The following is a 25,591-nucleotide window of genomic DNA, read 5'->3' as shown; positions in this document are numbered from 1 at the left end:
TCCTTAATTACTGATTCGAATCGTTTCTCTTTCTCGAAATTACCCTTTTCAACCTTCCGGATCCGCCAATAATCATTTGATTACTTTTTCAGGTGTTTCTACCAACTGGAAATTCAGAACACCGCCACCACAATTAGATGCTGCCGTCGAAATTGAAGATTTTAGATTGAATAAAACAAGACCATGTTCAATCGAAACGTGCAGTTATGCAGTTTTCTACTCGTTTTGAATACGGCAGTCTTTTGCGAAGGTTAGTTGTTTTTTTCAAACCGAACGAAAAAGCCATTCGATCTTCTCGGGTATTTCTCATGTTTCCTGCACGACACAGAGCAAAACCTCTTTCGATTAAAGCAACGATTGCTCTCTTCAGACACTATTAGTCATGACTCTTCATTTTCCAAACGAAACCAAAAGTGGAGAAGGGGACCCTTTCTTCTCTTGGGTTGTCAGCTCGTTTGCCGACTATAGTGTAAAAAGATTCGATTATCGTTTCTCTGTCCTGCTAGGCCCATCTGCCCTTTTTCTCCGTCTCGAGCATGTCCGTCCGTTTTTGGGTGGTCGTTGTTTAGAAAACAATAGATCTTTACGGGGAAAAAAGAAGAACGATGGACCATCATCTTCCCATTCTCAAGTATTCGGTCATTGTAATGCTAATCTTTTTAAAACAATAAGTCTTTGGGCTGGCGGCTCTCAGCGGTAGAGCTGTGTAATTTGAAATGGAAAATAAGAAACAGTTGAGGGTGCAGAGGGCCCACGGAAATCCCCGTCCGACCTCCCGCAGCTTCTATTTGTCATTGTCTTGGTGCACAATGTGCAAGTCATTTAGAGGGTCAATCTAACCTTGGTGGCTTCTCAAAAATGGATTCATGAGGGGCTGCTGTTTCAATATGCAAGAGATCTCTTTCCGGCATTTTTAGAAAGTCGATAATTAGCATAAGGTTGGTTGGAGATGCGATAATACATTGGGTAATCCTCTGGAGACTAGTCCACTGGTTATTAATGAGCTGTTGGCGCTCATTTTAACAGCTATGGAGAGGAAAAAGCTTTCAACAACATTGTTGCGAAAGGCAGAAGCATGAATGACAAGGATGGTGTATTGTGAAATTGAGTGTTGACAGGAAGCTCTGCTTTGTGTTTTGTTGTTCTACAAGGGATCCGTATACTTTTGAAGGCTATTCCTTTGGTTCATGAATAGTTTATTTTTGAGGTTATTCGTTGGAAAAGGTGAAAGAAAGGAAATAAAAGGAAATAACCATGTCTAATTGGGTACCCGATTCCGGAAGTCTCTCTAATTGATTGGAAGTCTGGTGGCACTCTCTCAAACCTTATTAGCCAAAGATTTGTGTTGGTAAACAACAATAGCCAGTCACTCATCCATACGCGAAAAGGAGAAAACACGGTGTCTTGAAGGAAGCAAGGGGTGCTGAAAAAGTACATTTGTTTGGTGGATGTGCTCAAGCGATCCGGATCGGTAATCCGCTGCACGCCAAGGTCAATAGCCAGCCACTTGTTACGTAATTGGTCCCACATACACACCTAATAAACCCGTAGATTTGCTATCTAAGGTGTTTGGACACACATAAATTTGGACATTGTCGTCTAGGTTCACTGATTCATCAGATGTAATGTTCTCAACTTTATTACCTTTCTCTTCGTCAAGGACAGAATCCTTGGAATAAAAATTTGCGAAAGGTGTTCGTTTCATCGCGTTTCTCCTACCCAACTGTGACAGTGAGATCGTGCGCGCACGCGTGCCGGACCGGTCAGAATGATTTAATGCACTATGACACGTTTCTTTTCTTATTCAGACTGTGTCAAGACGGATAAAATCACTAAGGCATAGGCAAGGGCATGAGAAATAATGGCTGGCAGGGAAGGAGAAGAAAATTGGTTTGAGGGGTTTTCGTAATTAAATCATTAGAAAATCACAGAAGGTTAAATCCTAAAATAAAAAATTATAACCGAAATTTTACAGATACCTCAAATCTTGCTCCAGTGATCATCGAGCATCCACTCGATGTGGTTGTATCCCGCGGATCTCCAGCCACACTAAACTGTGGTGCAAAACCATCGACCGCCAAAATCACATGGTACAAAGACGGACAACCTGTTATCACGAATAAGGAGCAAGTCAACAGTCATCGCATTGTTCTGGATACTGGCTCGTTGTTTTTGTTGAAAGTGAACAGTGGAAAGAATGGAAAGGATAGTGACGCTGGAGCATATTATTGCGTGGCTAGCAATGAACATGGAGAGGTGAAATCGAATGAGGGATCGTTGAGATTGGCGATGCTTCGTGAAGATTTTCGAGTGCGACCTAGGACTGTGCAGGTAAGATTTTCGTTTAAGCTATAAATAAAAAACATCTGACAAATAAAGATTTGCGAACTACCCGTTACTGATGAGTCCTTGAAAATCACATTGGCTTTTCCGTCTGCCATTGTTCGAGTATCAGAAAAATTATCAGAACGTTAATCCTAACGGATCCGTTACTAGTTTAAAACCTAGCTGAAACCTGTGCCAATTTGTTCGTATTTGGGATGGAACGATGAAAAACTCGCAATTCGATTTTACTAGGGTCATAAAACGAGTAGCCTCTGTTGACAACAAAATTATATAACAATTCAACAGAAATTTGCCTTTTTGGTGTTTTTGAGTTTAGTTTGCTCATTGCGGCCCATTTCTGTACCGGCTCCATTGTTGAACTCTATAACTTTTGAGTTCTTAATTTATCTTTATTTTTCCAGGCTCTCGGCGGCGAAATGGCAGTTCTCGAGTGCAGTCCTCCACGTGGATTCCCGGAACCTGTTGTCAGCTGGAGAAAAGACGACAAGGAGCTCCGAATCCAAGATTTGCCACGCTACACCCTCCATTCTGACGGAAATCTCATCATTGACCCGGTGGATCGCAGCGATTCTGGTACTTATCAGTGTGTTGCCAACAATATGGTCGGAGAACGTGTATCGAACCCGGCAAGATTAAGTGTCTTTGAGAAACCAAAGTTTGAGGTAAGTTTCCGATTCAATAGTCTTTTGGTGGGAATTAATCTAAATCGACCACAAGGTCGTTTTATTACCATTGTTCTGATTTTGGAAAAAAACGAAATCGAGGAGGTTTATCGTGGCAAAATAGATTGAAATTGAAAGAGAAGGGATCTCCCAAACTTCCTCTCTAATTCAATGATAAATTGTTATTTTCCTCTTTTCAGCAAGAACCCAAGGACATGACCGTCGACGTTGGAGCTGCAGTTCTTTTCGATTGTCGTGTGACTGGAGATCCACAGCCTCAAATCACCTGGAAACGAAAGAACGAGCCGATGCCAGTGACACGAGCCTACATTGCCAAGGACAATCGTGGATTAAGAATTGAGAGGTAATAAAATGGTGTCGAGAACACACAAGAAGTGTTATCTCATCTCGCAGAAATCCTGGATTTACTTTTATCTCCAAGAGAGGATCAAGATGGGAGAAAAGAGCGAAAATGGACATAATCTAATAACCGTTTTCGGAGATCTTTATGTAATTTATGTCTTTAAAGAAGATTAAGGGATAGGGAATGTTCGAGAAATGAGATTTATGAGTTTCAGGAAGAATGTGAAGTTTTGAATTAGGCAACAGGAAATTCTGTATAAAAATTCGATTGAGTATTATTTATGTTAACTGGGATTTTATGAAACAATGGTTTCTGGAAAAAATAATCCTTAAATGCTCCGATGGAACTAAATTTGCTCAATTTCTGCGAAAAATGTCAAACATCCGTTGATGAGAAAACGCATACATAAGCGATGTTTGAGAAAAAGTTGGGTTTTTGAGCTATTCTTGAGGACGCAAAAACTTTTTCTTATGCTATTTGGCTTACAGAAGGATATTTCCATAGTAAAAAATACTAGAAAACACAATCGTATATAAATGCAAGCTGAAAAAGTGTACTGAAAAATTAAGCAAGAAAGTTAAGCAGCTCGTAATTCGGGAAAAGGTTGTGTTGCATTCTATGCATACTTCCATTAGTTTTATATTTGATCTACCAAATTAATTTGTGATCTACCCACCTAAGAAGAGCGCCCTTCTTTGGCACTCTTCTTCTTAGTTGTTTCATTGGTCAGAACCCCTCTTTCTTTGGGGCTGACAACCATTCTCGGTCTGTCCTAGTCTCTCCCAGCAGATCCTAAGAACTTAATAGGTTGAAATTTAAAAAAATTTCTCAGTGTGAAACATTCTCTCAGTTTCAAAAAACCGTTGCTCTGAAAATTTTATTTGAAACTTCAAAATTTCTTTCCTAGACATTCACGATCCTCCTAAACTTTTTCATTTTTCCAGGGTCCAACCATCTGATGAAGGAGAATACGTCTGCTATGCCCGTAACCCAGCTGGAACCCTCGAGGCATCGGCTCATCTTCGTGTCCAAGCTCCACCATCATTCCAAACGAAACCAGTTGACCAATCAGTACCTGCCGGAGGTACTGCAACATTTGAGTGTGCTCTCGTCGGACAACCAAGTCCAGCTTACTTTTGGAGTAAAGAAGGCCAACAGGATTTGCTCTTTCCAAGCTACGTGTCTGCTGACGGAAGAACCAAAGTGTCTCCAACAGGAACTTTGACTATTGAGGAAGTCCGACAGGTCGACGAGGGAGCGTACGTGTGCGCCGGAATGAATTCGGCTGGAAGTTCGTTGAGCAAAGCGTCGTTGAAGGTTACAACAAAAGGTCAGTTCTAAAAATTTTAAAAATTTGGGGGACAAACAAAAATGAAAAAGAAAAGAATCTTGACCCAGTAAATTAGCATAACTTGTTTCTAAACCCATCAGACTTTTTGGCATTTGTTTTATTTCAAAAAGAATGAGGAGAAGCAACATAGTTTGTTGGTTTGCATTCCAATTGAAAATTCTCTTGGAGCTCCCTCATTGCGGGTATTCGATTGTTTAAAAAATTCGTATCTTTTGTTTTAAAGGATTATAAACATACCCGATTATAACAATTTAAAAAACTATCAATCCGATTAAATGACCTCTTTCCTTAGGATATTCCGAATAATTGAGTTAGCAAGAAAAAAAGAAAATAGAATAGAAACCAAAAGTCCCGTCTTTCTTTACACTATTTGGTTTTGACTGGGAAGCCTTAGAAAGGTCTTCTCCTGCAAATAGTCCATCTTTATATATCCTCCTCCCTTTTCACACCAGTCCACTACCCCATCACTAATCCATTTCACACTAAACAGCTACTAAGTACTGGTATAGCATCTAGTGCTGGATAGAGCGAGAGGATAAACAAAACAACCCGAATCGCTTTTAATTTCCATTTCCTTTCTTTTTTTTGTGTTCCATTTCAGAATAGTATAGTTCACTTTTAGTAATTTTCATTCTCAAGCTTTCTATATACTTCCTGCAACTGAAACGAAAGCGTCAGAAAAAAATCAGACCAGTTTCTAGCTTCTCATTTTATAACCTAGCAAAAAAAAACATCATGCGCATGTCTAGCATATTGAGAAGAGAGGAAAAGCCTAAACGACAAAACGACTAGGATGCATAAATTATTCCCACATTTGGGTTGTTGTGTTTGGAGTCATAAAAACCCCCGAGGACGACGACGACACTTCATCGGAAACACTAAAACGTGCCCTCCTGTGTGGAGATGTGTAGAAAAGGACGAAAATTTATGTATGAATTAAGAAAGACCAGGTCTCCTTCTCTTTTTTGCGCACCTTTTTTCCAAATTTTTTTCTCTCTTTTTCTTGAGTTTCTTCGGCCAAGTATCGTATGTTCCTTTTGCGTTTCAAAAAACCAGGGAAAAAAGTGGCATTGAAGGTTGTCAATCTTCATGAATTTCCAAATTTCCATTCGCGTGAACACCTGTCCTCGGGTAATCGAACCCATATTCTTTTTTGCCCCCTGTTTTTTGCCATTCTTTTTCACACAATAAACCTCCAGAAAATCAGTAGGAGGTCATTTGGAAATGCATTCCTCCTCCATAACCATCACCTCATAAATAAATCAAAATCTAACCTCTTTACTTGAGAGAAATGATATATCGCTTTTCTTGGGTTCCTGGAGCCCTGTAGGAGAACAGCTTGAGACCATATTCTCACGTTCCTCCTCTCTTCGCTAAAAGCCAGATGCGCGTGATTTTTCACTCTTCGGTTCATCTCACTTGACAAGTTGCCATGTCCTATTCAGGACGGTCCATTCTTTCAAATCTCTGCCTATTATTCTTCCAGGCTCATTTTCGGATTTATAGACTTAGTAGTCGCCAAAGTCTCGCATCGGTTTCTATGTGACCAGTGGAGCGTGGTATACCTGCTCATTAGTAACTTTCGACGAGTCCCCACTGGGTTTTGACTCTTTCCTTCTAGCTACGCAGCTTTGAATCTTTCATGAATACTATACAATACTTGGTTTTTTGTGTTGCTTCAAAAGAAAACGGAATTTGAGATGAACACTCAACTACCGCTGGTGGCGTTTTTTTCTTGACAACAATAGATGTATCTTCTCTTTCCGGTCACTCAAAAAAAACCGAGGCGACTTTCGATTTGTCCCAAATACGACTACTCATTTTCCATTTGCCTTCTTATTGAAACTTTTTTGGTTTTCAAAATAAATTAAATTGCTGATATAAAAGGGCCAGGTAGAGAAAACAGAGAATTTCTGTTGCCATTTTCTCAATTTTTCAATTCTCGCGATTTTCCGAAAAAAAACAAGTTGCTTTCTTTTTGCTTGTTTTTCATTCTCACCTAGATTTTTTTTGGGTGACTACCTATGCTAAGCTTTTTGGTCAACATCACACTTTGCATTCCCTTTTTTGAACCGTTTCTCAACGGGACCGGATGTTTTCCCGGACCATAATATTGTTTTGACGGTTCGTTTCTTTGCGTCAATTACGATCAAATTTCGTTAAGTGCAATAATTATACCTGGAGATCCGCTGCTATATGCCATACCGAGGCGGCAAAGTCTTCTTTTTATGATGACCTTACACACATATTCCATCTTTTCCTAATAATCCTCCCTTTTGTCTGTATATGGGACCCACCCGCCACCGTTTTGCCTCCCTATTATTCACGGTTAACCATTTGTTGTCATTTGGTGGCCCACCGTTTTTCAATACGTTCACAAAATATATGCAAATGTTTTGAGGCATGTTTTGAGAAGGCGAAAAAAAACGACGACAAAAAAGTAGTAGTTGCATCTTCTTCTTCGTCTACAAATACATCTTTTTTGTATACCTTGTGTACAGTTATTAAAAAATCAACACCAATATTTGTCCAGAAAACGAAAACGAAAACGAGATTGTGTTTTGTTAGGTTAGGCAGGCGAAGCTTCTCGCCCGGTTGGGCACGGAAACTTTTCCTTTTTTACATCCTTGTTAGAATACTGTTTCGAAGAACGAGAAGGTCGCGTGTAAGCCATCCCCAGAAAAATTATGAGCCCTCCTTCTCATGAACCATTTAGGAACTGAGTTTATTGCATTTTCCTTGTTTTCCCCACCCTACAAATAGCTTCCTCTCACCATCCGACGCCAGCAATAGTAGTAGGAAATGGGCGTCCAGTAACAATAAATTTGTCCACAAAAACCCCCATAAGAGTCAGATGAGAAAGTTCTCTTGTTGAAATTTATTTTCTTGCTATGTTTGTTTTTTTCTAAATGTCTTCTATTTCGGATTTGATGACAGGCACAACAATCCTGAGCTCAATTCAGAAGTGTAGTACTTGAAAACGAGCCCTCCCCGAGTCTTTTCTCCCATTTTTCTATTTTCTTCCAATTTTCTTCGAAGCTCATCGTCCTTCTTCTTCTCAGTTTTTCGGCCTTCTTCTCATCCTCAGGAGTCTCCTGCGTTTTTGCGACACATTTTTCGCACACTATTATCATATGTTTCATATTTATTGAGACTTTTCTTTCCATCTCTCGGAGCTTTAGATATATATATACTAGTTTCACGTAACGTGACGTCCGAAATCTGATCAGATAGAATATGAGTGGAGAGTACGTACCCCTACGGTTGGGCGGACACATGCTCGTTTTCAAAACGAAACGAGAGGAGGAAGGAACTGAGATTAGGAGACGTGTGATTTATGTGAACTTTTTGAGACATCCTTTCTTACTTTTGTCTACGGACACCACACCCAAAAATGGACAACTTTTTAGTTGAGTCGAAAATCTAGGAGACAGGATAGGATCCGCGATTTTCCCTCCAGTTTTCTGATATTTCTAACCAGATTGTGATGAAAATGGATAGGTTAAAAATAACCGATCTAGACACTTCTAAAAATTTTAGAATCAGCTCGCCAGTTAAAGCCAAGTTCAATCAGTTTCAGTGCAAAAAACAGCAGCTCTCAAATCCTCTTTCTCAATTTCTAGGCTGTTTCAGAACATGAAGTTTGTAGTGTTTACTAGGGATTCGCTGAATTAATTTTAGACATTTTCTAGACAATTTTCTTGTCACAAAATCTTTGTCTTGGATTTTTAATATTCCTCCAGTAGAGGGACCCCGAAATCTGTTTGTATACTCTAGAAACCTGACCACCGCAATCGTGCCTTTTGTCGGTGCCATAACTCATCCCACACCCAACTATTCTTCTCCGCCAAAAGCACCATATGACGCTGTTCACAAAAGAATCCGAGGCAATAGATTTTCCTGCGATCCTCCTCCCCCACCAACTGCGGTCGGTCGAGATCACTCAATTAAACTCACAACATAAATATCGATTTGATTTATTCATCAATTTGTAATTCTCCTCGGGAGACCGTGGCGCTGGGCGGTGCTCCTTTTTGCTATGTTCAATATCTATCTGGCCGGGAGGGATGAGATGTAATACGCCGACATCTGTGTGTGTGTGTGCCCTCGGAGGGTCCCCCACTTATCATTAGAAGACACCTCGTTTCTGACATTTTTTTGGCCGCCTCTCCTTTTTTGTATTTGTTTTTTCTTAAAATGGTTCCTTCCCTGCTCTTTCTGATGTTCTTAGTTATGGACCAAAATCTGTTTACATAATTCCTCTGGTCAGACATAATAATATTTTCTGAAAGCTAAAGAATCGCGCTTTCCAGTACGAAATTTGTACGCAAGATACATTTTCCTGTCTCAAGATTTTAGATTTTAACTTCAAATTTTCATTTCTTTCTCTCTCTTGACACCTATTATCTGTCTTTTGGCATCAAACGCGAGAGCTCATTTCCCATTTGTCGCGTCTTGCGTTTTTCTCAAACCAATCGTAAACAATTTCATTTTTCGCCTACTACTGGTGTGCGTTGTCGTTGGCGTGTGGTGTCGCCACCCAACGGAATTCTCTCTTATTTCGTTTAGCTGTGGTCAATCTGAAAAGTAATGATGCAAGATGAAACTTTGTCATGCGTATGGGTGTGTATGTAAGTACTTTCCATAGTCATTTGGCGAAGGATGATGGTGTGAGAGACAGAAGACGTATATACCCATGGTTTCGTTTTATCCATTCCCACTAATGAATCTCGTATTTTTTCAAATTTCTTCTGCTCCGTTTCCCAATCTTGTAACTTCTATAACTCTCAAAAATTATTTCCAAATATTCATTTCAAAATTTTAGATTAACCCTATGACATAGTCAAATGATATTTGGCTCTGTCTTCAGTTTGACTTCGGCGCTGATGTGCGTAAACGGCACGGATTGCCTGGGTAAGTTTTGTCAGCTATCCATCATGTACCCATCATCATCATCTAAGCTACTCACGGGTCATAAACACTTGTTATATCTCTTTTCCTGAGTCGTACAACACATCTCAATTATGTGCGAACAATTGTCCCCCCAACAATGATAAATTGTTTGGATCGGCAGAGAGGGGACCCACTCGGGCTCCTCTCTTCGGGAAAGAAACGCGCCAAATGTTCTGCTAAAGAGCCACTTGTCCGGTGATTTGGAAACAAGATGAAAAATGAGAATTTCGGGCCCAAGATTCTGTCTTTTTTCTCTCGACTTCACGTCATTTTGACTAGAATTTCCGGTGACAAAACCAACAGAGAAAAAAAATGATTTGAACAATAAAAAATGTCATGTTTCAAAATCAATATTTTCAGCCGTGACCGGAAACACACCAGCAAAGCCACCACCAACCATCGAACATGGCCATCAGAATCAAACGTTGATGATTGCATCATCAGCAATTCTTCCATGTCAGGCAAGCGGCAAACCGACACCAGGAATCTCATGGCTTCGAGATGGTCTTCCAATTGATACAACAGATAGTAGAATCAGTCAACATTCGACTGGAAGTCTACACATCGCTGATTTGAAGAAACCCGACACCGGAGTGTACACCTGCATTGCTAAGAACGAGGATGGCGAGTCGACTTGGTCGGCGTCACTAACCGTTGAAGATCATACAAGCAATGCTCAATTCGCCCGAATGCCAGATCCATCCAACTTCCCATCGGCGCCGACTCAACCCATAATCGTCAATGTCACTGACACGGAAGTAGAGCTCCGATGGAATGCTCCATCGACATCTGGAGCCGGACCAATCACTGGTTACATCATTCAGTACTACAGCCCAGATCTTGGACAGACTTGGTACAACATCCCGGACTATGTGGCAACGACAGAATACAGAATCAAAGGTCTCAAACCATCTCACTCTTACATGTTTGTAATTCGTGCAGAGAATGAGAAGGGAATTGGTACTCCTAGCGTCTCATCTGCCTTGGTCACCACTGGTAAAGCAGCTGCTCAAGTTGCCCTTTCCGATAAAAACAAGATGGATATGGCGATCGCGGAGAAACGCTTAACTTCCGAGCAGCTCATCAAGCTTGAAGAGGTCAAAACCATCAATTCTACGGCTGTCCGCTTATTCTGGAAAAAACGACGAGTTGAGGAACTCATTGATGGATATTATATCAAGTGGAGAGGACCACCGAGAACAAACGACAATCAGTATGTGAATGTGACCAGTCCAAGTACGGAGAACTTTGTTGTATCCAACTTGATGCCATTCACCAATTACGAATTCTTTGTGATTCCATACCATTCTGGTGTTCATAGTGTTCACGGAGCTCCAAGTAACTCTATGGATGTGCTGACCGCTGAAGCTCGTAAGTGATTTGATTTTTCAAAAATCAAACAGTAAAATTTTCTTTTTAGCACCATCACTCCCACCAGAGGACGTCCGCATTCGTATGCTCAACCTGACGACTCTACGCATCTCGTGGAAGGCGCCAAAAGCGGACGGCATCAATGGAATTCTCAAAGGATTCCAAATTGTTATTATTGGTCAAGCACCGAACAACAACCGCAATATCACAACAAACGAGAGAGCCGCCAGTGTGACGCTGTTCCATTTGGTCACTGGTATGACATACAAAATTCGAGTAGCCGCTAGAAGTAACGGAGGCGTCGGAGTCTCGCATGGAACGAGTGAAGTCACAATGAGTATGTTTACTGATTGGATATAATAACAGAAATTCAATATTGTACTCTTTTTCAGACCAAGACACTCTCGAAAAACATCTCGCCGCTCAACAAGAAAACGAGTCGTTCCTCTATGGGTGGATCAACAAGTCGCATGTCCCGCTGATAGTGATAGTAGCACTTCTGATAATCTTTGTGGTTATCATAATTGCTTACTGTTACTATAGAAACAGTCGGAATATGGATGGGAAGGATCGGAGTTTTATTAAAATCAACGATGGAAGTGTTCATATGGCAGCTAACAACCTTTGGGATGTGGCACAAAACCAGAATCAAATGTACAACACTACTGGAAGGATGACAATGAATAATAGAAACGGTGGAGGACAAGCGCTCTACTCGTTGACTCCGAATGCCCAAGATTTCTTCAACACTTGTGACGACTACAGCGGGACTATGCACCGACCTGGATCGGAGCACCATTACCATTATGCTCAGTTGACTGGAGGACCTGGAAATGCTATGTCGACATTCTACGGAAACCAATATCACGATGATCCATCTCCATACGCTACCACCACACTTGTGCTCTCCAACCAGCAACCAGCATGGCTCAATGACAAAATGCTCCGGGCGCCAGCGATGCCAACAAATCCAGTGCCACCAGAACCACCAGCAAGATATGCGGATCAAACTGCCGGAAGGAGGTCTCGATCGAGTCGTGCTTCGGATGGACGAGGAACACTAAACGGAGGACTTCACCACCGAACGAGTGGAAGTCAACGATCGGATAGTCCACCTCACACTGATGTGAGCTATGTTCAGGTATTTTAGGATAGATAGTGAGACCCAACACTAACACTTCTAACATTGACTAACGTGAAAGTTATCGCTTTTTGAATCTAACTGGTGAATTTTACAGTTGCACTCATCGGATGGAACTGGTAGCAGCAAAGAGAGGACTGGAGAGCGGCGAACACCTCCAAACAAAACTCTCATGGACATGATGCCGCCACCACCATCAAATCCTCCACCGCCAGGAAGCCATGTTTATGATGTGAGTATATTTGATTGCTGACTTCAGTAACCCTGCAATATTTTCAGACCGCCACTCGCAGGCAACTAAATCGAGGAAGCACTCCACGAGAGGATACCTACGATTCAGTTAGTGATGGAGCATTCGCTCGGGTTGATGTTAATGCGCGGCCGACGAGTCGGAATCGGAATTTGGGTGGGAGGCCTCTGAAAGGAAAACGCGACGATGATAGTCAACGATCGTCCCTGATGATGGACGACGATGGTGGATCGTCGGAGGCTGATGGAGAGAACTCGGAGGGTGATGTGCCGAGAGGAAGTGGCGTGCGGAAGAATGTTCCAAGAATGGGCATTTCGGCGAGTACGCTGGCGCATAGTTGTTGTATGTTTTTATTACATCCTGTCTAGTTTTGCTTATTTTCAATTTTCAGACGGCAACAATGGAACATCACAGCGTTTCCGATCGATACCACGCAATAACGGGATCGTCACACAAGAACAAATCTGAAATCAATAATTCAACTCCCCCCACACAGAAATCGGTGCTTTAATTTAAAACCCTAACGAAACTATTCCATCACATCCAGTCATTACGAGTCAACCGTTTACACCCCTCCAAACAATCTGTCCTTCACTTGTCATTGGTTTTTTATGTTGCTACTTACTCTCTCGAATTGCTCAACAAGATCTCGATGTACAGAAAGTCCACACAAAATCCTCCAAAAATCAATAATCTTGTTTTGTACTATTCGCCTCTTTCTTTACCTTTTCTTTGTCATCATCTCCTCTGCCAAAACGTTTTGACGCACAAATCGGTGTTTCAGCTCAATGATTTTAAAAGATTTGTATCCCTTTTTATAACTCTTCCATTATTTGCATTAATATCCTTGTCTACTCCATTATTTGAGCAAGAGTAATACGGTTTTATCACAGATGAGGTCATTTCTAGGGCCGAAATTAATATTTTATCCATTTTTCCTGCTTTTTTGTGAAAGAAGCAATAAATAAAATAAAATAAAGCAAAATATTTTTGATAACGTTGAATTTTTATGTTGAAACCATTATTCATTTATTGGTGATATATTTATTTTTAACTTTTTTTTTCATTTAATGCTTCAAAATTATATTTGAAGTATTTTCCGACCGTTATGAAAAATTCCAAAAAACAGCTTTCGAAATATTAGAAAAAAACTGAATTTGAAATTTGAAAAATACATTCAAAAACTCGAATATCTATTAAAATTTCAGAAAATTAATGGTTCAAGTCAAAGCGATCAAATTTGACTTTATAAGATATATAAAAACATATTTTTCAGATGATTTTTGATCGTTTTTAGCAGTCGCAAGCTCGGTTGTCAAGTTTTTGATCGCTTTGACTGTTTTCACTTTTCGATTAAATTTTCCTTTTTCAGGGTCCCTAACTTGTAATGGATAACCAAGAAATGCACAATCTCAGCGAAGAAATCACGGATTGTTTAGCTGGGTACATTACTCATCAGCAAAACTTGAATCGTCTTCTGAAGTTGGCACATCGCAATAACCTACTCAAAACTGATTACGTTGTGGAAACTAGACTTTCGATGGATGACCCAGTTTTGCCGAACTTCCTGTTCACCACTCCGCTCCCAATGACATTTGCTGTGAGTTTTAAGAAAATTTCAAAACCAAACTGGAAATTTAATTTTTAGGAAGAGCGAGCAAGAGACTGTATGGGATATGATTTGGAGACCAATATCATCGAAACATTCGAACAGAGCGGGGTGCAAACACCAAGAGCCGCGGCGACACTGTCCAGTTTCCGGAGACGTCTCGAGAATCTTTCTCTTGCCAATTATGAAGCACCAAGGCTTGAACCGGAACCGGACATGTTCAGTTCAATTGAAGATACGTCGCGCGAACTTCCACTCGGGAACTCTGCTCCCCTTCAAATCCGCGCCGCCCCACAGCAAGGAATTATTCAGGATTTGCCGGAAACAATTGGAAATAACATTCGCGAGGAGGCAACTGCACCAACAAGAGCCACAGCACCGACCAATTTTCCCGTTCAGCGTATGACGTTCTACGAACTAGCTCCGTTCGCAGAGTAAGTTTAACATTTTTAACTTCTCATACTAAAAGTGATAAATACGAAACACATAAATTTTAAAAAAATTTGATTGTCAAGTGTTTTTATCAATGATAAATTATTGATGCATGCTTACAGTATTTTTCATTCACTGTGTACTAGTTTCATAATTTTTGCAGGCAAGGCGAATGTAACAGAATTCTTGCCGTATGCAACTATAACATCGGACCCGCCTTGAATAGACTTAAGGAAGACCATCTGGTGCAATTGGGACTGGTCAGCTCTCGTCAAGAAGCCATTGACGCTCTCCTGGATCATAGCTACGATCTCGGCCTAGCTGCCGATTCTCTACTCCAGTGAAAATTCCCAAGATATGTATAATACGCTGTTTTCTCGATTTATTGATTTGATACTGGGTTTGTGCATAACCGACCACCTCTCTGGCTCTGTGTTTCCATTTATATAATAGGAACAGCATTTTTGAGACATACTTTTAAAAACTTCCCACCCCATTTTCAGATCACTATTTATTAGTTTCCCCAATTTTCTTATATAATTGTAGTAATTTTGTGAATGCATATTAGTTTCATCATTTCTAGATGTTGTTTTTTTAGTTTTTTAGTTTTCGTGCACTTTTCACCCGCTTTTAGATTTTAAGTCCTTTGAAAAAAGGATGCATATCAAGAAGGTGCATATCAATAATCATCAATAATCATTTTTGAATTCTCCACTTTCTCCTCATTCCCCAGTTTACAAATTATCCCCGTTACAAGTTAGTCTATTGTTCCCGGGACAAAAATAACCCATCGCCCCCATGACAAGTTTCGCAATTAGCTTTATGATAAGTCTCAAATCGTTTTCTCCACGATTTTATCACTCATTTCAATCATATCCCTTCCCTGTAATATATAACACGAGTTTATAATTTTACGAGTAAGTTTATTATAATATAATTTTAATTTTGTCTCTAAAATTTAACAATGATATTAAATAAATACGTGTTCCAGTGTTTTTTTCTAGCTATGCTCCATTAAGCCTTGACCTAATATATCTAAAACATACCCAAATGGAGTATCAAAACGTTCACAATTCAATTTTCTAAAAGTATCAACGGAGGATTTCATGGAATATACAAAAGAAGCAAACTTTGGGAAGGTTTCTCGATTGTTAGAGTTTTTAAATATAATCTCGTCAGAAAAGAACACCGGAAAAAAGGGAATTCGGAACATAAATATCCAACATGAACTTTTTTGGCAATTTTAAAACGGTTATAATGAATGCAGATTAAGGTAGAATTATCACTTTTTCAAACTTTTTTCATCCGACAAAATCTTATTTATTTTTAGGCATCCAAAGTTTACACATAAATGTGGTTCCAGTTAATTCTAACAACACGAAAAAAAAATCAACCAATTTTCTCCGAACTCGGGTTTCTATAGGTTAAAAAAGACGATTTAATAATACAATCGGCAATAATCCATGCATTTTTTAAATCAAAAGTTCAGGAGGGATTACTCAGCTCAATTTTTTCGATTCCTGTAAAAGATAGAAAAAATTTGTCAACTGATAGAATATTGGTAATGTTATAATCATTAATTTATCAGTGAACAATTTATTGACGTTATTCACACAAACCGAGATGATTGAGTTCAAAGTTGACGGTTTGGGTGAACTTCTATAAGAGGAAGTGCAACAGTTGAATAAGAAAAATACTGGAAAAGTTAATTCATGATTATTGAATATAATGGATTTAAAACCAAACAGGGGTGATGGGTATGCAGCTTTGGAAAAAAAAAACATTCGAAAAATTAAGATATTCTGGGGGAGTTGAAATGGATGAGGTTCTGGCCATTCTCGGTTGAATGTAGAAGATCAATTCATAAATGAGTTCGACTGTTCATCGGAAAATTCATTCTCCATCGGGTCGGATTCGGAAGTGGTTCCTGACTGAAATAATACAACGATCATTTTGATTCTATACTGCTCCACATAAATATACGTTCACCGATGAAAAATGGCGAAAAACCCAAATTTGCAGTTTCTAAAAAATATCGACCGGAGGTTAAAAAGAGTACGATATGAAAGACTTTTGGGACCCAGAGCAAATTCCAAATGAGAATGAGCAATATTTTTGTTTTCATTTTTTCAATTTTTTGACTTTTGCGGTTCCACATAAATATACGTTCACCCCCATTTTTTCTCATGTTTCAGCACCATACTCTTATATTTCAAACTTTCGACTGTTCAAGCGATGTGACGTAAAAAACCACTAACTGATTTCGAAAAAGGTCAAATTACAGTCAAAAATGCCCAAAACTTTTCAGACTGTCAGATTGCTCAGAATTTAGTAAGATCCTCGGACGTGGTCAATCGATTTGTCAAGAATTCGTTAAATTACGGTACAAAAAACTTTTCCGAACGTCATTCTCTCCTTACAGTCCGAGAAAAACGTCAAATCCTATGAAAAGCGCTCAATGTTGTGACGAGTTGTTCCAAAACCAAGAGTCGTTTGAAGCTTACTGTATCGAATGAGACAGTTTGACGTTTCATCCAGAAAAGCAAGTTCATCAATTATCAAAATATGAAAGAAGCACTTATGCTGACATCAATCCATTCCCAAAAACGTTTGGAGTTTGCTCGCATTTACCTCCTCTGAAATTGCGCCTCGAAAATCAATGTTTATTTTATTTAAGAGTATGGTGCTGAAACATGGGAAAAAATGGGGGTGAACGTATATTTATGTGGAACCGCAAAAGTCAAAAAATTGAAAAAATGAAAACAAAAATATTGCTCATTCTCATTTGGAATTTGCTCTGGGTCCCAAAAGTCTTTCATATCGTACTATCGTACCTCCGGTCGATATTTTTTAGAAACTGCAAATTTGGGTTTTTTGCCATTTTTGATGGGTGAACGTATATTTATGTGGAGCAGTATATATTCTATGATAGTTTGAGGCTTATTTGGAAACTATTTTTTTTCTCACAAATAAAAAAAAATGTCGACCCCTAGTTTATGATTTTGGATCAAACTATTTTTTTTCTCACAAGAACAGAAATAAATTGGCTCAAAGATAAAAGTTGAGGGACCCTTCTATTATAAGTTTTTTGGTAGTACTCAGCTCCTATGGGATCCGGGATAATTGATAGCAGAGTAATGTGTGTCGACACAGACAAAGTCGTTCAACTTTGCTGTTCAAAATACTAGAAGTACACATCAATCTCATTAGACTGGCAAGCGAACCTGTGTTACCGGAAAATATAAATAGCACTGATGAAAAAAGTTATTAGCGTTCTTATTATTTTTTTTTGGAGTAGCGAGACAGAGGAAACAGTACATTAATGCCATTGGGCCGTGACTAAAATAATTTTGAGTGATGTCTTCTCCCTCCTTCTCACCTTGCTTGCTGTCCATGATGTCGTTAACAAAAATCGGCGATATCTGGATATATCGGCGACTTCCTCAGTTCCTCGGGCGCCTCTTGGACTTCCGAGGCCGGAGTCATAGTCATCAGGCCCAAAATGTTCGACTACTGACAGGATTGATGCAATCGATGACCCTCTGGCAGTCGAGGGCCCTGCGTTTTGAGCTGCGGCGACAGACGTTGGAACGGAACTGGAACTTGAACAGTTTGGTAATTGCTTTCAAGTGAATGAACACAAATGTATCTCAAATGGAGTTTTTTGTTAAAAATTCTCTTACTGTTAATTTTCTACATTTCAAGAAAAAAGAAACCAGCTCACCCTTGTCTCCGATTCATCTCTCGTTTTACTTCGGACACAGAAGCAGGGGTAGGTTGGTCAGAAGATCGTGTCCCAGTTGCGCTTGATCCTGTTATTTGCTGGTCAGGAGACGACGTTGACGTTGATTGACCACGTTGCTCTCGATATACCTTTATGGCTTTTGCGAGCAGCGGCTTATCTTTAAGTACCTCATTGAGAACGTCTTCGTAGTTCCATTCCTAAAGACGACAAAGAACGGTTTTTAGTTTTTGGAAATTTAGAATTTGTTTCACCTGGGCTGTATGACAAGATGGTTGCAGATGTTGTGGGGGTGAGGGTTGTTGTGGATGGTTGGGAAGTTCTGGTTGTGGATTTGAGGTGATCGTGGTGGATAAGGCCATAGTGTCTGAAAATTAAAGAGTTTGAAAATTAACAATTTCTAGGTAAATTGAGAAAAGAAACTAAATTTTTTAAGCACAAGTATATAAAGAAGAAAATTTATTGGCATTCGTCTGGAACAATTTTCACAGACTGTCACAAACTTTCACAGTTTTTTTGCTTTTAGTTGAACAATTGTCAGCTTCAGACTTCCTAAAAATACAGTAGATTTGAAGGGGTGAGACGAAAACATTCAGATCAAAACTACTTTGCAACATATCAAAAAAATGACAACTGATAAAAAATTTTCTCTCTTTTTCTAATGTCTTTTCCCTCTTTCTCACCTTGCTCGTTGTCTATGATGTCCTCCACAACCAATCGGCAGATTCCGTATTCATTGGCGCCTTTTTCCGATCCACTAGCGTCTCTTGGACTTTCATTTATTCCGGCGACTTCCGAATCAATATACCTTTGGCGATCATTTGACTTGACTACTTCTGGAGAATCCTCCACTACTTCATTTACTTCATCTTGGTGGTGTACTCGGTGCACATCGTTAGAATCACTTTTGTTTCCTTCAGGTTGTTCTCTAGTCTCCAGAGTGTTTGCAGTGATGACACATTCTTCTGGCTCCGCTAGACTTCCTTTTTCGAATTCTCGAGCATTCCAGATGAAATGGTTGGAAGCTTCTGCTGGAGCCTCATCACCGCCTTTGTTTTCCAATTGATTTGCCTCACTAATTTGTTCGTCAACTTCTCTCGGGATATCTTCTGCCTCCTTGTCACCTTGATCAGCAACGTTGTCTTCTCGATGATCCTGATGTGGATCGTTGGATCGAGATGTTTCAGCTGTTCTTGAGGATGTCGAAGGCTCCTTATATCCTATTTCGAAATCATACTCATCCTCATCGTATTCGTATCCTTGATCAACAACGTCGTCTTCTCGATGATCATGATGTGGATCGTTGAATCGAGATGTTCCAGCTGTTCTTGAAGATGTCGAAGGCTCCTTAAATCCTGTTTCGAAATTATACTCATCAGCATCGAGTTCGAATTCTTGGGCCGGGACGTTGTCTACTCGATGATCCCGACATGATTGCATTTGGTGGGAGGGGGTGGGAGCGGATGGAGGTTGTGATTCTTGATACTGAAATGAAATTTCATCACGTTAGGTATTTCTTAAGCATGTTTCAAAAACGGATTTATATGTTCTGAAGAACGCTCTCAGACTCTGCATAGTTGCTGTGCCCGCCAACATGAAAGGTTCTTTTGTAAGATAATGAAAATAAATTAATTACCTGTTTTGGTCTTTTGTCGGATTTTCTCTTTCTGCTGGCATTTCGTCTATTCCGGGACTTATCCAGATTTTTCTTGTAAATCCGCTGTTGGTCTCGCAATTTCTCAATGACGTGCTCCACGCTTCTCCAGGACCCGCTCAGGCTTCTGCAATGAAATGATCTGGTTAATAAACTTAAAAAAGTGATAATTTGCTCAACACAAACCTTTCGACTTCATTTGCTGCATACTGCCCGAGAGTGAGTCGATGTGCATCCTTGCATTTTTCCCTCTTCTCTGTATTGCAATACATGCAAAATGCAACGTTGCGCTCGATGCACTCTCTCAATGGGCTTGTATCGCCCTCTATTTTCTCCATAAACTTATTCAAGGCATTCAATAAACTGTCATGCCTTATCTGAAAGCAAATATTCTTTTGTTTCACTTTTAAATCAGTAACGAATTCTCACAGTTTTCTCAAATCGAGCTGTCTCCTCCTCAAATTTTCTTACTTTTTCTTGGCTATCGTAGAAGTTCAACTTATGTCCCTCTACAATCATGCAACGGATGTGGACTTCCTTCAAAATCCCTACTTCATTTCGGTATCGACTTTTCAAATATCTCAGCACTTTTTCTACCAAAGTAATCTCGACTTCTTCCTTATCGGGCAGCAACCTAAAAACATAAACTGAATTATCAGTCAATGTTATCTTTTCTCTTACCTTTGAAGATCTGCCTCTAACTTCTTTTCCACGTCACTGTGCTTCTTTTCACATTCAGCCCGAAAGCCACGATGTTGAATACAAATCAAACATGTTTCTCCCTTTTTCACATGTTTGATTTTTCTATTATTTTTGTATTTTTCGCCCAGGTTTTTTGCCACTTGATGTGGTGTCGGAGTTGGTGTCTGAAAAACGGCAAGTATTAATTTGAAAATGTTGCCATTTTGAACTTACTGTACTTTCCGAATCTTCATATTCCGTTGGCTTCTGGGATCTTGTGACTCTTCTGGAGACCATAGGAACGATTGCCGTCTCGAGAAGATCATTCTCCGGCATTTTCTCGTCCTCATCGTGTTTTCGAGCCGGCAGAAATGACGGTCCTGGTTGGTGTCCAGCATCTTCTCCCTTGTCGAGACGACGTTTTTTTGAAGATGTCGGAAAGATACTCCCGTCTTTTGGGTTTGGAGGTTGTGGCTCTTGAATTCCTCTTGACATCGATTGAACCAGAAAAATTTCACCTTCCGCTTCTTGAATCCGGACTTCCGACTCCAGCTGCTGAAAACATGGATTAAATTTTTTATATGATTTTGTTGATTGAGTCGTGATTATGAACCAACTACCGTAACTTGCACTTTAAGCCTAGCTACAGTAACTTCGGATGGGATGTGAGCAAAATTATCGCGGTTCCTATAAGAGGTAGCAAAAATTTATCAACTGGTAAAATGTTTTTCATAATATCATCATTTTTTTTTCATTGGAAAAATTTATAATAACTATCATAGGAACGGAGATAACTGAGCTCAAAATTCAATTTCCTAAATTAGTTCGTTAAATACTCACCCCATTGGCCATCGTTTCTTTCAGCGTTCCAGATTGCTGAAATTCGAAAAAAATTATGTATTTTAATTATAAGAATGTAAAAATATGAAAACTGTTTGATTGATACAAAGAAGTTGTCCACTACAAAGTTAAAGATTTAGTTTTGTATAATATGATTTGAAATTTTCAGCCTTATTCAAAAATTTTTTTTTCAATTTTTGGAAAAAAAATTTGTAGTCAATCTTTTTGGAAAACAATTTGGACGGTATAAAAGTATCGGGGTCGTTGGGGTACGAAGCAATTTAGTGATTTAAAATCCACAATTCTAGAGTACAAAAAACCTGAAAAAACCCGAATTTCGTATGCCTGAAATACATTGTACCTCTTTGTATCTGATGTGCCAAACTTTTTTCTTTTGAAATTCTCAAAAAATCCAAAATTTTGAATTCCCAATTTTTTTCCAACTACAGTAATATTGATGAACACAACTTTTAAAACACGTACCAAAGCAGATGATCCTGAAGGCATTTTCGTAGATCTTGAAATCTGAAAATAGAAGATTTAAGATTTAAAAAAAAAACGAAAATCCATGGAAACTCTCGAAATTTGGTCTCTGTTGTTTTTCAAGATTTGTTCCAAATAACGGTAAATTTAGGGTTATGGAAAATTTTTGAATTTCGTTGGGGGAAATAATAAAAACCTTTGATTTTGCAATAAGATCACTATTCCTAATGCTTTAAAAAAACGGCCTGAAGTAGAAGATTTTCCAAAAGATTACGAAAGCAGTTCAATAATTGAACTGCATTTTCAACTTTTCTGATAGATTTGATTGTACTAAAAAAAATTATCCCTCTGTGCCTCAAGCATTATGACTCCAACCAGTCTTACAAGGGAGCCACAACACCTCGTCACTTCAGATTTAGATGAAAATTTCAGGATAGGTCAAGGAAAGCTTATCTAGATATCCCTGAGAACATTGAAACACTCTCGCCAGTTTCAGCCGAGTTACACCAGTTTTAGTACCAAAAATTGCTTTTTGAGTGCAAAACAATTGATTTTTAATCCCGATTTTCTCAACTTTTAGGATGTTTTAGAACATGAATTGTTTTGTGTTATGCTTAGAATTTAATGAAATTTCATATTTCCAAGGTTTTCTCAAAAAAAAGCAACAATTTTGATAATTTTGTCTAATACTTGGGTGGGAGGTTTTATCAAACTTTTGTCTTTTGGAAAAATTTCATTGAAAACGTGATGATTATCGTTTAAAAATATTATGATAAAACTAATAGATAATCTATTTCTTGATCAAAGTTGTTTTCATTATCAAGATTATGGCACCTATATACCAAAACAACGCTTCAAAACTGCTGCTTTCCAGTGATAGTTGACTTCAAAAAAATTTTTTAGAAATTAAAAAAAAAATCTACATTTTTCTTCAATCTCTTTGGTAAAACTAGTCGATAATAAATTGTAGCATATACTAAAAGATCCTATAAAGTTCCGAAATTAAGAAAAAAAAAGTAAAAGAGAAAACCACACGAGGGGACGAACCCACAACCCTGTGATCACTGGCGCACACCACATCCCCGACACTACGCTGCCCACATTTTCAACTGATTTGAAAGGCGGTTAGATGTTAGCTTCTCTTTAAGCTTCTCTCGTAAGGAATTCGGAGAGGAAACGTGTGGTAAAGCATGCAAATGAACTGAAATCAATACTGAAATTTTGGACTGAAATATCTCGGCTGAAACTGGCGAGAGTGTTTCAATGTTCTCAGGGATATCTAGATAAGCTTTCCTTGACCTATCCGGAAATTTCCTCAAAAGCTGAGGTGACGAGGTGTTGTGGCTCCCTTGTTAGCCTTCTTGGGGAAAACTGAAAACTTCTTGGGGGAAAACTGAAAACTTCTTGCGGAAAACTGAAAAAAATTTCCAAAGGTGAGCTATCGTCAAACAGTCCAGTTTTAAAGTTTTCTGTAGAATGAAGATATCCTTCACACGCAACGCGCGGATGTTTATTTGCACAAAGAAACAAGAATGTCAGGGTACTGTATTCGAATCAGAGAGTGATCTTTAAAAAACATTCCGCCATTATCGAAAGGCTCACTTATGTATGCAAAGAAAAAGGTCAGGATACTGTTTGGTCAGGAACAGAAAGGTCAGGATACTGATGAGAAAAAATGAATTAAAAAAAGCGAGGCCACCGTTTTCAGAATTTTCTACAGTGCGGTCAATATCTATACGACCCCCCCCCATAGATTTTGGGGGCACAGAAAAAAACTAGAAGAGATATTAAAAAACGATAAACGCCATTTGATTAACAATCAAAAATAACCTCTAGAGACGAAGTTTCATAATTTCAGCACTTTCCCTGAACATGCACCATCCAAAAAACCCATTTGCAAGCGGTCAATATCTATACGACAACCTGGAAAATGAAAAATCTCAAGTATTTTAGAGAGTAAAATTGAACTTTTTTTGATTGGAAGCTGTAAAAATAGTCCTAAAACAACACATTTTGACAGTTTATACAAAAATTGATTCCTCTATTCAAGTTTTAGAAAAAATTATTTTCAGTCACTTCCGTCATTTTTCGGATTTTTGGAATAAATCTTGGATAACTTAGCTCCTGGGTATAATTTTGAGCTGAAATTGATAGGAATTACTTTTGCAGTAGTCTCAATTATGTACTAACTGTTGTTATGTTATTCTGCGCCATTGTTTGTTATTGAAGCTGAACTGAAATTCGAAAAATTGACTTTGAATTTTGGTGATTCTGATTTTTGAGAAAAAAACTTGATATAACCATTGAAATACGATTTTCAGTACAAAATAACAATTTTGATGACAATTTAAACTATTTAGAACATCTTTCAAACCTTTTAGACAGCTTTGAAAAATATTCCGTTGGGTATATGTTTTTCAGCTCAAAACTCGAGCTCAGATTCAAGTTTCCGAAGCTCAAAAAAGCTTTGAACACTTGCAACATAGTCATGATCCTCACTAAAATTTTCCCTTTAAATTTCAGCTCAAAATCTTACCCAGGAGCTAAGTTATCCAAGATTTATTCCGAAAATCTGAAAAATGACGAAAATGACTGGAAATAATTTTTTCTAAAACTTGAATAGAGGAATCAATTTTTGTATAAACTGTCAAAATGTGTTGTTTTAGGACTATTTTAACAGCTTCCAACAAAAAAAAGTTCAATTTTACTCTTTAAAATACTTGAGATTTTTCATTTTCCAGGTTGTCGTATAGATATTGACCGCTTGCAAATAGGTTTTTTGGAATGTGCATGTTCAGGGAAAGTGCTAAAATTATGAAACTTCGTCTCTTGAGGTTATTTTTGATTGTGAATCGAATGGAGTTTACCGTTTTTTGATATCTTTTGTAGTTTTTTCTGTGCGCCCAAAATCTAGAGGGGTCGTATAGATATTGATCGCAATGTATAGCGACAGAGCATGAGATAAGTGCATAATAATACTACTAAACAAGGAATTCACAATATCAGAGATAGAAATATGAAAGGCGTCAATAAACGTAAAATTTGGCCAAATATTGACATTAGAAATTTTAAAGAAATCCTTAGAATTTTCCGGTTTTTCTTGAGGATTTCAGAATCTCAAAACATGAGAATTTGAAAAATTAAAATAATCTTCAGAGTTTCTCAACTTACAAGATTTCAAGATTTCTGGATCCTAGAACGTTCGAATCTTAGAATCTTAAAATTGTAAATTTTCAGCTCCAGGTTTTCTTAATGGGCCTTGCGAGAAACGTGGGAAAATGAGAAACGAAAGATCCCATCCGTCATATTAGCAGCGATAATCAGCATCTAACAATGAAAGTCAAACAAAAGATGAAAGAGGACACTTTACGACTACACGAATGTTTTTCAAACAATTGTTTCTCAATTTCACACCCTGTCAGACCATCTCCAATCTTATATGTTTTTTTAAGTTTCGGATGGACCAAACTAATCCTCCTACCGTGAAACATTTGATGGCGAAGTACAGTACTTCGAGGCTTCTGGGTGATATTGCTCTTCTCTCTTTCTCTCTCTCTTTCTCTCTCTCTCTCTCTCTCTCTCTCTCTCTCTCTCTTCTTCAGGGAATAAACCTCATAGACATCTACCGTACCCCTAATGACGTTGTCTAGTCAATATTAAAATACCGTACTATGAAAAGATCTATTCGAAAAAATGTTGCTAAAACACCTTT

At 38.7% G+C, this 25,591-nt stretch overlaps 3 protein-coding genes across 3 annotated transcripts; 2 read left to right on the top strand and 1 right to left on the bottom strand.

Annotated features, from left to right (window-relative positions):
• Nucleotides 1-183: 183 nt before the first annotated feature.
• On the top strand, nucleotides 184-12,906 carry Cbr-sax-3 (the record flags this gene model as incomplete). The annotated part of the gene is made up of 12 exons (XM_045239488.1): nucleotides 184-250; nucleotides 1,976-2,331; nucleotides 2,748-3,008; nucleotides 3,209-3,372; nucleotides 4,317-4,702; nucleotides 8,789-8,814; nucleotides 9,982-11,047; nucleotides 11,097-11,384; nucleotides 11,440-12,188; nucleotides 12,286-12,420; nucleotides 12,468-12,780; nucleotides 12,830-12,906. The coding sequence occupies 12 exons, from the start codon at nucleotides 184-186 to the stop codon at nucleotides 12,904-12,906; spliced, it is 3,888 nt and encodes a 1,295-aa protein (XP_045095363.1).
• A 919-nt stretch (nucleotides 12,907-13,825) lies between these two features.
• On the top strand, nucleotides 13,826-14,823 carry CBG27644 (the record flags this gene model as incomplete). The annotated part of the gene is made up of 3 exons (XM_045239487.1): nucleotides 13,826-14,038; nucleotides 14,087-14,481; nucleotides 14,643-14,823. The coding sequence occupies 3 exons, from the start codon at nucleotides 13,826-13,828 to the stop codon at nucleotides 14,821-14,823; spliced, it is 789 nt and encodes a 262-aa protein (XP_045099484.1).
• Nucleotides 14,824-16,335: 1,512 nt separating this feature from the next.
• On the bottom strand, nucleotides 16,336-21,903 carry CBG14219 (the record flags this gene model as incomplete). Its single annotated transcript, XM_045239486.1, has 12 exons — nucleotides 16,336-16,410; nucleotides 17,859-18,075; nucleotides 18,204-18,421; nucleotides 18,476-18,588; nucleotides 18,905-19,706; nucleotides 19,858-20,002; nucleotides 20,062-20,252; nucleotides 20,305-20,509; nucleotides 20,557-20,741; nucleotides 20,791-21,111; nucleotides 21,397-21,432; nucleotides 21,880-21,903. 12 exons carry the CDS (start codon nucleotides 21,901-21,903, stop codon nucleotides 16,336-16,338), a joined length of 2,532 nt encoding a protein of 843 aa, XP_045095362.1.
• Nucleotides 21,904-25,591: the final 3,688 nt, after the last annotated feature.

The sequence above is a fragment of the Caenorhabditis briggsae genome (assembly GCF_000004555.2).
Source record: "Caenorhabditis briggsae complete genome, chrX, whole genome shotgun sequence".
NCBI classification, from domain to species: Eukaryota; Metazoa; Nematoda; class Chromadorea; order Rhabditida; family Rhabditidae; genus Caenorhabditis; species Caenorhabditis briggsae.
Note: the sequence above shows the minus strand (reverse complement) of the source record. Positions and strands in the feature narration are given on the sequence as shown.